The following is a 13,875-nucleotide window of genomic DNA, read 5'->3' as shown; positions in this document are numbered from 1 at the left end:
CAAGTGCTTATTTGTCCTTATCCAAATTTTTGGATTGTAACTTTCCTGATGAAGTAATAGAAAATACAGACATCAACATCCTTTTAAATATGATTTCAGGAAACAAACAAAAGTTAATTATCATCATTTCCAAATTATTATATGGATTTTTATGTATTTTCCACATGATTTTTGGTTGATAATCCAAGTAGATTAACTGTATGTTGAATACTTTACAAGGCATTTTATGATGAAGAAAAGAAAAGATTACCAGTGCCAGTACCATCCAAAGCTGGTCCCAAAAAGTTTGCTCCTAGTGATAGTTCTGATAGCACTCAAGTAGTACCCAAAGTTCTTGGTGAAAGTGGTAAGTTTGTGTGTTTTAGGATCTAATATTTGAAGTACAGTTGCCAGAAACAAGGTGATTTTTTTATATTTTGTTTGGGATGCTGAAACAAAACCCCCCATGAATATTTACTCTTTTTCACTTTTAGTTTCTTTACCTTAAATCGGATAATTAAAAGAATAAAGAAAGTTTTCACTCCTCTCATGTAACTTTCAAAAAGTATAGGAGGTCATAGGCGGATCCAGGGGGGGGGGCCGGGCCCCCCTTTTGTTGGAAAAATTTGGTTGATTATATAGGGAATCACTGAAGCATGACTGGAGCGGGCCCCCTCTTAGGTCAGTCAGCGGGCCCCCCCTTAGGCAAAGTTCTGGATCCGCCACTGGAGGTATCTTATCTTTTTGTATGATTACTAGTTAAAAATCTCAGTGTAAATCCCATAATTGGTTTTTGGTTTATTCTCCCGATATTATGATATTTATTTTTTAATGAAAGATAACATTTACTTGCAGAATTCCAGATTGGTAAAATAAAGTTAACAGTAGAACAAGGTGACATTTTATCCAAGAAATGTGATGCCATAGTAAATGGTACAAATAATGAATTTGACCTGACCAAAGGTAAATTGTTTAATTTCAGTCTCAAAATATAATTAGAATATTTAATTTCTTTGATAAACCGGCTTTTTTAACAGTAATTAATAAATATCAACTACATTTCTATTTAAAATGAATGTTCTTAAAGATTCACTAAAATGACAAATAGTGAGAAATTGCTATTAAAAATATTGTCAAAAATCGTGAAAAATCAAGTAAATTTTAGTCTAGAAATGGCAATGTGAGTGTACAAAAACGTGTAAAGCAATATATTTATTAGGTACTGAGTCGGATTTTAAGGAACTTATTTGTTTTGAAAATAATTTTTCAGTCAATGTGATCTACAGTACCTCCTCATAAATACTAACTTTTAAGTACATTTTTTTTACCCCATTTACTAAGCAATTAAGGGGTAGTTATATTTCATTGGGTTTAAATGCAAAATCAAAAGTGATTGGTAGAATGCATGGCAAGAGTGACAACACCATTTTCTTTCTCTGCAACTTCCTTTTCCAAGAGAAAAAAGGGATATCTGTTATGTCATTCTATTTGATACTGTTCGAATGAAACTTTCATTTATGGTATCAATATCAATTTAAAAAACACACCAAAAAATCATAGAATAGGTTCCAAATCATAAGCTGTTTTTGTACTGAAGTTTGATTTACCTTTCAAAGTTTACAGTTTATTACCTTTATACGTTACAGGTGCTGTCTCTCAAGCTTTAAGGAAGAAATGTGATGCTAAAAAGCTGGATGCTGAAGTCTCAAAGAAAAGTAAGCTTAGGCCTTAGAGTCTAGAGATATATATTATGTACAAAATTAGTTATTGTGGAGTAATGCCCCTTTGAAGTATTAATTATATGCAAAGTTACATCTTTAACGCTCTCATGTTCAATTCTTGCCAGATTTTTTGAAACTTATAACATAGATTTTTATCAGCAATGTTATGACGAGTTTCAAAAATCAGTGTGTCTCAATTATTTTTAAAAGAGTTGTGTCCCTTGGAAATATTTAATATATGGAAAATTGCATTGGTAGTGCTGTCATGTGATTAATTTTTGCCAGAATTTTATGAAACTTAGAATCATAGGTTTTATATTAGCAATGTCTTATCAATTAGTACAATCACATTATGATAGATTTTAAATGGAATTTCTGCAATGCAAAACAAATAAACATTACTGACTGGCAAAGTGCCATTTAATATTGAGGAATATTTTTTTTTAAAGTATCGAGTTATATATGTGAGAGATCTCCCCCTCGACTGCAAAAATGTTGGTGTTTCAAAATTGTAAAAGACACTTTAAAAATTGTATTTTTTAGAGGATCAAATGAAGCAAAATGGTGTGGTAAGAACCAGTGGTTGTGGTTTACCTAGTGAAAATATCATACATATCTCTTCTAAACATAATCCACATGAATGGAAAAAAATCATTAAAAAAGCTCTGGCAAAAGCAGAAAAGAAACAGATGAAAACAATGGCATTTCCGGCTTTAGGAACAGGTAAAATTTTTAAAAGTATTATAATTATAATTATAAATGATAGAAAAATTAATCACACAAGGGGGAGGGGGTTCCAACCATATGTCCCCATTCAAAAGTATTGATAGTCATAAAAAAGGAGGTTTCCAACCTGGAACCCTCTCCCTGGATCCCCACTGTCACACTTTAAAACAATGAATGTTTTTTTTATTCTTGATGAGAGGCTATTAATGGTTTATAATACAGATGAGATTTCATATTGGAATTTTTCTTGGAATTATGACATATAGTCCCCCTGATCATATGCATTCTTGAAAAACAATGTATGAAATGAAATGTATACTTTTATAGGTTACTTTGAAATCAGGTCAATAGGTCCTAGCACTCACTCACTAGATCTCATACAAAGGTTACAACTGTATTATATAGGTGTGAAATAATATTGTTGAAAAAAGCACTATTCTTCAAAGAATTTGATATTTATGAATTGCTTTTCTTTGCAGGAGAAAATGATACACAAGGTATTCCTCTCTAAATAATTTGACTTGTACAAGAAAGCCTAATGAATGTAGCGTCTGCTCAGCTTATTTCACTATTCAAATAGTTAAATCAAATTAATTCTGATTTGAATCAGTTAAAAATATTGAAAAAAAAATAAAAACTTGTATGTTTTCATTTGACTATCTAACATTTCCTAAATGACTGTTATGTAACACTGTAAAAATTTGTAGATTATGCAAGTTGAAAGTTTCTTCAAAAATCTGTTCAAATGCTAGAATCTATTATTCTGTTCAAGAACGATTTCTTACTTAAAATGATCTAGAGAACAGATTGAAACATGAAACAAACACCTCAAATGTCATATTCATTATATGTGTACCATGGTATAAGGGGAATCTTGGTAAAAAACAGATATCTTAGTTTTGTGAGACATGATTTAATATAATACATTACTGTCCTTCCAAACGCCTATATCACCCTGCTCAGTAGCTATGTAATTTTTGTACCAGGGCTTAAAGACGAGAGCAGGCATTATCAGCGTTGTCATGACGCCTGAGGAGACATTATCAAGATTGCATTCATCAAGCTTAAAACTGTCAAATGGAGGGAAAAAAATAATTGGGTTTATCGTAAAATATCAGCCGCTCAAAAAAAAGCTGATTTTTTCTATATTAATGTGTAAAAAACCTGATAATTTATACTTATTAGGATAAATATTCAAATAATTTGGCCATTAGTTGACACACCAGCCGAGCTTAAAGAACATCATATATATACCACGCATAAACCATATATGTGCATACAAGAAATGATAAAATATATATCACTGGCTTATCATTATCCCAATCTTAACCAAGTTTATATATGTAAGTTACTGTATAATGTATAAAAATATTGGGCTGGTCATTGCATATATATGTAGAGGGGGTCATCATAAATTCTCCTACTTAATTTCATTAGTAAAAGATATTAACTTATTAATAGCAAATAATGAAATTTCTTTAGAAGATTATATGGCTATGCATCAGACTTCAAGTTTTTATCAATACATGTATTACACTTTTATACCTGATAAAAAATTGTGGAAATTAAACACAAAAGTCACTTCACTAAAAAAAATGAAGGTTTTATTTAAAGAAGTTTTATATCATTCAATTAAAAAGGTTTGGTGCATACCATCAAAAGAAACCTTATTTACAAAGAAACAAGCATGCACATGTTGATCTCAAGTCCCAGTTACAGTAGATATTACAGTGACTGATTATTAACATTTAGGTTTCCCAAAATCCAATTGTATCAAATCAACAAGTAATTCTGGAAACTGAGAGCCATTAAAAAATATGCATGCTAAATATGAGAAAATGTAATCTAAACACAACATGGCTGGGTAACCAAGCTTAACTTATAAAACTATATCCAAGGTTAAGATGAAAACAAGAAAGAAAAAAATATAAGATTAGCATTTATAAACAAGAGTTCAGCAAGAAATGTAAACCCCCTAATCTCTGAGAGGAGACTGCCGTATCAACATCCTTGGTAAGCTATCTTATATTAGATACAAATTGACCTAAAAAGGGTTCATCTCTGCAGCATTCTACCTTTATGCAGCACTAATTTGCATGGTTGATTAATTATTTGACTCTCAATTAAGTGTTTTCAGAATTCTGTATTTCAGTTGGTGAGAAATATATCCTTAGATATTAAAAGAAAAACTTTTAAGGAATAAAAATGGTAACAGGGATCTTTTTCATACCTGTAATTGTGCTGACTGTCAAGTGCTTGTTGTAATGTGTCTATTTTTGACTGTTAGATAATACAGTCGATTTTGTATCAGTTATTGTCCTTTTATATAGCCTTCTTCTGGTAACAAACCTTTGCCATTTTCAATCTTTTTTAACACTGAATTTTCAAATAAATTATAATATTTTTATTAAAGAGCATATGATATTATGAGACATGTCTGATTTTTTCATTCAATTAACGATAAAGATAGCAATGGATGTATTACATCTTCTCACAGGAAAGGTTTTAATATTTGTAACTGTAATATCATTATCTTGAAAGAGTATTGGTATGTAGGGACCCCAACATTTTTTCATCAGGGTGATTTACGTATCACTTTATCAAATTTTAACTGTCATATCTTCGCTTGAACTTGAACTTTTTTTTAAATGGCAGTGAAATAAAAACTTAGAAATCCCTGGATTACCCAAAAACTTTATTTATTTTCACGGATTCCCAAAGTCATTATACAACAAATTTCAAATTTACATACAACATTTTGGAAGCAAATTTTACAAACAGCTGAGATTGGCAATTTAGTAAAATGTCCTATTTCAGCCGTTTTGATTGGTTTAACTGTATGCTATCTTGGAATATCAAAGATTTCCTCCCGCTAAGACGAGTTATGTCGAAAAGTAGTTTCAGCCAAAAAAGTCATATACAACATTTTGTAAGCCCAGCGACGATATGGAATATGTAATACAGGTTAAATTCAGTTTTGATTTGACATTTTTTGTCTCCACCTGAAACAAAAGCGGCAGAATGTGAGACAAAGGGATCAATTAAAATCAATCAGCTGGGTTGCTTAAACTGTTTTTATAATGCTTCAGGACCTGGTTGTTTATCTCTCAAATAAACATAACCCTTGGTTAAATCATTTAAATGAGGGTTACGTAAGAGTTAAAATTCCATTGTTCAACTTCTTTATAACCCTAAAATTTGTTTAACACTATACAAACAGGAAAATTCCCAGCCATAATAGATGTGGGTACCCTACTACCAGTAGTAAAGATTTTTTCAATTCCAGCAGTTTGCATACCATATATGTATCAATATTATTTGCAAATATAGGTGCAGCTGTTACAAGTGAAGAATCAATGGGACAAACCATTATGGAGGCACTTGTAGAATTTGTATCAGAGGGCCAGACAAATCTTCAGCATGTCTTTCTAGTGATATTCCAGGATAAAATGGTTAAACCAATGTTAAAAGGAGTTCGTTCTGGTGGAAAGTCTGCATCTACAGGTAAATATTTAATTACTTTGATCAGTAATATTATTTCTGTGAATGAAATATGATATATGGGCGTTTTTCAATAAAAACGTACTTTCTTGTCCCAGCCACTTTAAAAAAAATGTGTTTGATCTTTGCAAGTAATTTTTTGTGCAGTCAGTACATTGAATTAGATATAACATTTTTAAGCAAAGAAACAGTTTATTTTTTAGAGGGATTGATAAGATATTGATTCCTGAATGGTCCAAAACAACCAAAATGGCATGTCCCTAGACCGCCTGTTCAACATTCATACTCTCAAATATCGTAAAAAAATGTAGAAATAAATATTAATTTTACTTAATATAAGTTCTTTAATAATTCAAAAGTATGTTTAGAGCCAACATATTTTAATAAACAGCTTTTAACATAGGATTTTTTATTTTAGAAGGTGTGTCCCTAACACAATGTCCACTACGAAACGAAGTCATTAAAACTTGCTTATAAACAGTTTTATAAAATCAATGTAATTTTTTGTTTGCAAGAGATATAAACATTAGGGTCTTACAAAAGAAGTGATGCTTTTATAACGGCAATTAAACTGCTGGTAAGAAAAATTGAGCACATCAAATGGACCAGAGTGATACCGTATTTTTGTAAATGTCCACTACGAAACGGGTCAAATCTCCTTCAGTAACTGGTTTTAAAATTATGAAAAAAATATCAGTGTACAGCTTAATAACGCTTTTATGAATACAGTCAGTCTTGTTTCTATTGCAATATTGTGGTTGTGAGAAAAAATAAAACATGTGAATACGTCCCCTACGAAACGGTCCCCTACGAAACGGTCCCCTACGAAACAAGTTTGGGAGAAAAACGTTTCGTAGTGGACACTACCACTACCATGCAGTCTTTTTTACTTTTTTTTTCAATTATATTCATGCAAAGCAAATTACAAAGGTTAGTTTCATGTAATTTTTATTATGTTTTTATTAACATAGAATAGGGTTGATGTCAACTACGAAACTTTTTGTCCACTACGAAACGGTTTTGTCAACTACGAAACGCATCAAAATGTCCACTACGTAACATGAGTTGCACCTTCATATGTGAAGTACTGTCTAATCTTTATCGATAAAAAATGGTTCTCCAATTCAGAAAAAAATGAGATTTTTCTAGTACATTGTATATAAAGTAAACAAACTGGAATGTCTATAGGAAACATTTAAAATTGCAAAAATATGTGTGTTTAGAAGCAGTTTCGTAGGGGAAAAAAGTCCCCTACGAAACAGTACACAAATTATGAAAATAATATCATTTTAAAGAGTATTTAAGATTGCACTTTTTGTTTACAAACAGGTCTATAATAGAGGTATTCAAAATAACTCTTGAAAATAAATTTTAGACTAGTTGATTTTCCATTTTTTTTAGGTCTGAAAGGAACGCTTTTATTGAAAAACGCCCATATATCTTAATCCAGATTTAACTAATCGATCAGATCGGTAATCAAACACTAATTGATCATATTTGATCAGTACTCGATTGATGACTTGAAGTCATCGATCAGTAATTAAGAGTTTGATCGATTAGTGATCGATTAGATTACTGATCGATTTAAGACCTATTAGTGATTGAATAGTGATTGTATTATTATAAGAAAACAATGCTATTCCAGAAATAAGCCCCCCAGGCTTATGGAAGAATAAGTTGTGACATAAAAATTCCATGGAAATATTTTCATCATTGCCAAAATTTTCTGGAATTCCAGAATTTAAAATCATTACACTACTTAAAAATACTGGAACATTATTTCATGATGTTGTCAATATGTCTGGAAATTTGAGTGTAAAGGTTAGAACCAATACCTATGAAAGACATCAGTTTTAATTATTTTTTTTTGTCTGGAATTTATGTTTCTGTTTAAATATGCAAAAATATCCTGGAATTTACTTAGTAATACATGTTTATATAATATGCAGTCGTAACCAAGAAAAGCGTATCTAAAAGCTTAGCCCTTACATCATGTACATATTCCTGATTAAAAACTACATTTTTGTAGGTTTACCCGTGTATATCATTAGTCCTGATAACTATGACGTATTGAAAGGCTCATGTATTTTTTTCTTTGACGCCTTTCATTGACGGAAGGCGTCGAAGCAAAATTTAAAATAACATTCCAAGATGTCATAATTATTTGGACTATCGCTTATATAATGATATATGATGTACAACATCATTTCCAGGAGAATTTGGATCCAGCATGTACCCCAACCTTTCCATATCATAATTTTACTTCAAAAAAGTATATCTGTCATAAAAGCAATTTTTTTATGAAAATAAAATAGACCTATATTATACATGTATTTAACAGTTGAAAGATACATTGCCATTTATTCTAAACACATCAGAATTTCTTTTTAGAATACATTTGTAGTAATGTAGTGCAAGGGAAGATCCAGCCATTTTAAAAAGGAGGGTCCTAATCCAGGGTAAAGGGGGGTCCAACTATATGCTCCCATTCAAATGCATTGATTGTCCCAAAAAAGGGGGATGCCAACATGTCCCCCCATAGATCCGCCACTGTAGTGTTTCAATATTACATATTGTTAATGTTAATTAGGTGAAAATGTCAAAATAATAAGATTTAAAGCACAAATAGCAAATTAATAGCTGGTAAGATTGCATGGGAAAATTGAATAAGAGATAATTAATTGGGCATTAGCCAGGAGATATATATAAAAAATTAAAATATGATTTTTTTTGTTCAATCATTAATGAAAGTGAAATGGTGAAATAATAATTAACATTTAGCAGCCAGCTTGGTTTAATTTTGTAAAATAAAACTAAGAAATATTGCTTATGAATTTATTGACTTGCAAGTGAATAGTTGGACCTCACTGAAACCATGTGACCTGCAATTTAACTCCTTAAATAGAGATTGGTTACGCATGAATTAGGTGTGTTCAGTTATTAACAGGAAAAGAATATCAACATTGTAAGTAAAACAATGGTAAACCATTTTATTGATTGATTTGATCCACAAACACTCATTCTTATACAGGTAAAAACGATGATTAATTATATAATAGTTCTTGAAAAACTGGTCATTATCGTGATATATGGACTGCCCACAGGACCGTGGTATTGACTAAGATAGTGATAATGACTGAGCCGAAGGCGAGGTCATTATCGCTGTCGCAGTCAATACCACTATCTTACGGGCAGCTCATGTATCACAATAATGACCAGTTTTTCAAGAACTATTATGTTTATTTCATTGAGAAACCATGTTTTGGAAAATTCTCATAGATTAAAAACGCCTAAAGCGAACTTGAGTTGTTGTACGATTTCTATGGCAAAGAGTGAAGACCAGTCATAGTAATACTGCCATTCATTTTAGTGCAACTTGTCAGTATATAAATACTTAATCAAGTTCTCTTTAATTTCATAATTAACGAAAAAATATAATAAACAATTCAACAACTTAAATATAATATTAAAGACAGGAACATGTTTTATAAAAGCTACATCTCTCTAAACAGAGAAACCACGCCCACCGGTCATTAACAGAGAAACCACGCCCCAACGGTCATTATCAGACGGAAACCACGCCCCACCGGTCATTATCATGAAAATCTTCGTTAACGACCGGTTTTCTGGTCCATTTTGTTCTGTTAATGACCGATGGAATTTATTACTGAAGATTAATGAATGTCATGTGACCCCTTTTTATCCAATAAGAGAATCTTATTCACAACCAATATGAAATAACATATATTTTTATACGACCACAGGTAGTATTATGTTAGGGTGTTGTCTGCATCTATGTCTGAAGACATTTTGGATTGCAGACAATAACTTGACTACAAATTCATGGATCTCTAAGAAATACCAGTGAAAGATGGTTTGTTTTGTTTTTATGCCCCACCTACGATAGTCTGTGCCTCCGTCCGTCTGTACATTCGTCTGTCCGTCCCTCTGTCTGTCCATCCATTTGTCCCGCTTCAGGTAAAAGTTTTTGGTCAAGGTTGTTTTTGATGAAGTTGAAGTCCAACTTGAAACTTAGTACACATGTTCCCCATGATATAATCTTTCTAATTTTAATGCCAAATTAAAGTTTTGACCCCAATTGCATGGTCCACTGAACATAGAAAATTATAGTGTGTTCAAGAGTTATGCCCCTTTACAAATGGAAAAATTGCTGAATTGTTCGTTTTTGTTCTCTTGCTGTAACTTGCTTAAACCAAATGTTATGAAACTTATGCACAATGCTTATCACCACAAACACAGATAGAGTTTGATTTTTGGTGGTGTCACTTCTACAGTTTAAGAGTTATGCCCCTTTACATTTCTGTTCTCTAACTTGAGTTTGCTTCAACCAAAAGTTATGAAACTTATACACAATGCTACTTACCACAAAACACAGATAAAGTATGAATTTTGGTGGCATCTGTTTTACCATTCTAGGACTATGCCCCTTTAATTACAAAAAGAAAGTTGCTGATTTTTTTGTTTCTATTCTCTAACTTAAGTTTGTCTCAACTAAATATTATGAATGGTTTATATAATGCTTATTACCACAAAACTCATTTTTAATAAGTTCAAATTTTAGTAGTGTCACTTTTACAGTTCTTGACTTTTGTCCCCTTATAAAATTATATGCTAGCGAAGGCATCATCTGTGTCCCTATGAATAAATTCCCCATTTATTTGATTTTATTCTTGGTTTTCAAAGTTGGTCCAAATTTGAGTTAAAAATTAAACTTTGTTTGATTTCTTCAAAAATTAAATCATTTGTGTTCTTTAATAGGTGCAATTGAAAAGTGTATTTCAAACTGGACCCCATAAAGGTCCAAAGTATCCAAAATAAAAGTTAGTTTGATTTTAACAACAACAAAAAATGATGAATCCAACCATCTATTTTGAGTTTAAATATTGTACCATAATTGTTAAATGTCTAATTTAAAAATTATTTAAGAATTTATATCATATTCATTCAGCGTCGGAACTAATGCTATTATTACATGTTTGTTAAGAAACTAAATTCAGATATGTTATTGGACAATTAACAGAAATTTTAAGTTGGGTATAATACATGTCATAGTTGAAAATAGATATAACATCGTATCTTTTTTTAGAGAACTATTTTTATACAACTGCAACAATTTTTTTGGGTAGTATAATGCTATGATGTTGTTGTCATCCTCATCCCATAGGTAGTCATTTTCATCGTCAGCTTCGCATTTGATTTCAGGACAATAACTTAAGTTGCATGAATGCGTCTCTGTGAATTTTTACCAGAAGATTGAACACCACCAAAAGAAGGTTAAATTGATTTTGGGGGTTATGGTACCATTAAGGAATTAGGGGCCAAAAACAAGCACTTTTGGAATTTCCAGACAATAACTTTAGTTTAAGTATATGGATCTCTCTGAAATTAGAACACAAGGTTCTATATCACTAAGAGAAGGCTGGGATTGAGTTTTGGGTTAATTGCCCCAAACATTAAAGAAAAAGGGTACAAAACAAGCATTAATGAAGTTTTCGAACAATTACTTGTGTGTATAGTGTATGGATCTGTCTGAAATTGTGCCACAAGGTTCCATATCACCAGGGGCAGACTGGGATTTAGTTTAGAGGTAATTGCCCCAAATGTACAGGAATAAAAGACCAGGGAGAGGTCAAAAACAAGCATTTTTCAGGTGCGTAGCTTCCTTAAAGCCAACATGAAGGTGCGTGCACAGCGGCATGATGAACAAAAAAAATATTCGCTATATTCTGCATTCTATGTTACAGTTTATAAAATGAAATGCATTTCTATTCAATTCTGGTTTAGCTTGCCTAACCTATTTGTCATCACTAGATGACAATCGATCATTTTATTTGTTCCTGTATATAAAGTTCACCCAGGTTTTGTTTTTTTAAGGTGACAGCTTACTTGAAGAAGAAGTAGTAGATCTTTCATCCTTTTGGAAACTTAACACACATTTTATGATTCTTTATTGATGTTTATTGTTCAAATGGCATTTTTATAAGACTACAACCGCAAAACAATTGTGGTCGTTACTTGTATATTGGTACCAGGTCAACGTCGTCCTCTGCATCCGAAGACATTTGGTTTCCAGACAATAACTTAAGTATAAGTAAATGTAAATCTATGAAATTTAAACACAATGTTTGTAACCACAAAAGGAAGGTGGGGATTGATTGTGGAGTTATGGTCCCAACAGCTTAGGAATAAGGGGCCAACAAGGGGCATTAATAAGCATTTTTCTAGTTTCCAGACAATAACTTGTGGAAAATTGTATGGATCTCTCTAAAATTATGCCACAAGTTTTCATACCACAAAGGGATGGTAAGAATTGGCTTATGGGGGTAATGGCTCAAACCTCTAGGAATTTGGAACAAAAAAGGGGAAAAACCAAGGGTGTCCTGGTTAATGGACAATTACTTAAGTACAAAACATTATTTAAAAGCAGTGGAAAGGAGGTACATGAAATTCAAACACAACATTGACAAATTACCTCCTTTTTGAAAAGTTTTAAGAAGAAATCTTCAATTGCAAGGTATTGTGCAATAGATTTGTAAGATCTTTGACCACATTTATTTTGTGTCAGAAACCTATATTATGTCAAAAATTTGATCACAATTCAAATTCAATTCGGATTCAAGTCGGTCACCAATCTAATTTCCACGTTCTAGACATTTGAAAATGGTAAGGAAACAACATAAAGTACAAAGACATAACATCAAATTTAAACATAAAATAAGAAATTTCAAGCTTTACTTATTCTGCAGTTCAAACCAATCCTACGATTTTTCTATAAAAATCAAATGTTTTTAAGGTATGATTTTTCTTTTTTTTGATAACTTTTGTATAAGGAAATAGAAATCTATGAAATTTTAATATAAGGGTTATGACAACAAAAGGAAGGAAGGGATTGATTTTGGGAGTTTTGGTCCCAACAGTTTAGGAATTAGGGGCCAAAAAAGGTCCCTAATAAATATTTTTCTTTGTTTTTGCACAATAACTTTAGTATAAGTAAATAGAAATTTATGAAATTTTAACACAAGGTTTATGACCACAAAAGAAAGGTTGGGATTGATTTTATGAGTTTTGGATCCTACAGTTTAGGAATTAGGGGCCAAAATTAAACTTTGTTTGATTTCATCAAAAAATGATTTATTGGGGTTCTTTGATATGCCAAATCTAACCATGTATTGAGATTCTGAATTTTTGGTCCTGTTTTCAAATTGGTCTACATTAAGGTCCAAAGGGTCCAAAATTAAACTTTAACAAAAATTGAATTCTTGGGGTTCATTGATATGCTGAATCTAAACATGTACTTAGATATTTGATTATGGGTCCAGTTTTCAAGTTGGTCCAAATCGGGTCCAAAATTAAACTTTGTTTGATTCCAACAAAAATTGAATATATGGGGTTCTTCAATATGCTGAACCTAACCATGTATTTAGATTTTTAATATTTTGGCCCAGTTATCAAATTGGTCCACATTGAGGTCTTAAGGGTCTAAAATTGAACATTATTTGATTTCATCAAAAATTGAATTCTATGGGTTCTATGATATGCTGAATCTAACCATGTATTTAGATTTTGGATATTGGACCATAATAGGTAAATGTCCAATTTAAAATTTTAAAGTTTTTAAGTTTAAGTTCTTAGACTACATTCATTCTGTGTCAGAAACCTATGTTGTGTCAACTATTTAATCACAATCCAAATTCAGAGCTGTATCAAGCTTAAATGTTGTGTCCATACTTGCCCCAACTGTTCAGGGTTCGACCTCTGCAGTCGTATATAGCTGCTCCCTGTGGAGCATCTGGTTATATATCAGCTGTTGAAAGGGTGTTGCTGACGGGAAAAGGATTATGCAACGTCAAGGCTATATCAGCAGAATTGTAAAGACAACGACCGCTTCATTATTATTTGTTCTGCTGAACAAATGCGCTATAGAGCA

General features: G+C 31.7%; 1 protein-coding gene across 1 annotated transcript in view; it reads left to right on the top strand.

Annotated features, from left to right (window-relative positions):
* LOC143070915 (uncharacterized) overlaps window positions 1-13,875 on the top strand; it is an 80,958-nt gene that overhangs the window by 48,777 nt on the left and 18,306 nt on the right. The window contains exons 15-20 of the mRNA XM_076245012.1: window positions 220-346; window positions 835-942; window positions 1,626-1,694; window positions 2,244-2,423; window positions 2,906-2,923; window positions 5,757-5,930. Of these exons, the coding sequence (XP_076101127.1) occupies window positions 220-346; window positions 835-942; window positions 1,626-1,694; window positions 2,244-2,423; window positions 2,906-2,923; window positions 5,757-5,930 (676 nt within the window). The remainder of the gene's footprint in view (window positions 1-219; window positions 347-834; window positions 943-1,625; window positions 1,695-2,243; window positions 2,424-2,905; window positions 2,924-5,756; window positions 5,931-13,875) is intronic.

This window comes from Mytilus galloprovincialis, chromosome 4, assembly GCF_965363235.1.
Source record: "Mytilus galloprovincialis chromosome 4, xbMytGall1.hap1.1, whole genome shotgun sequence".
Classification (NCBI taxonomy): domain Eukaryota; kingdom Metazoa; phylum Mollusca; class Bivalvia; order Mytilida; family Mytilidae; genus Mytilus; species Mytilus galloprovincialis.
This window is presented reverse-complemented; position numbering and strand designations above follow the sequence as displayed.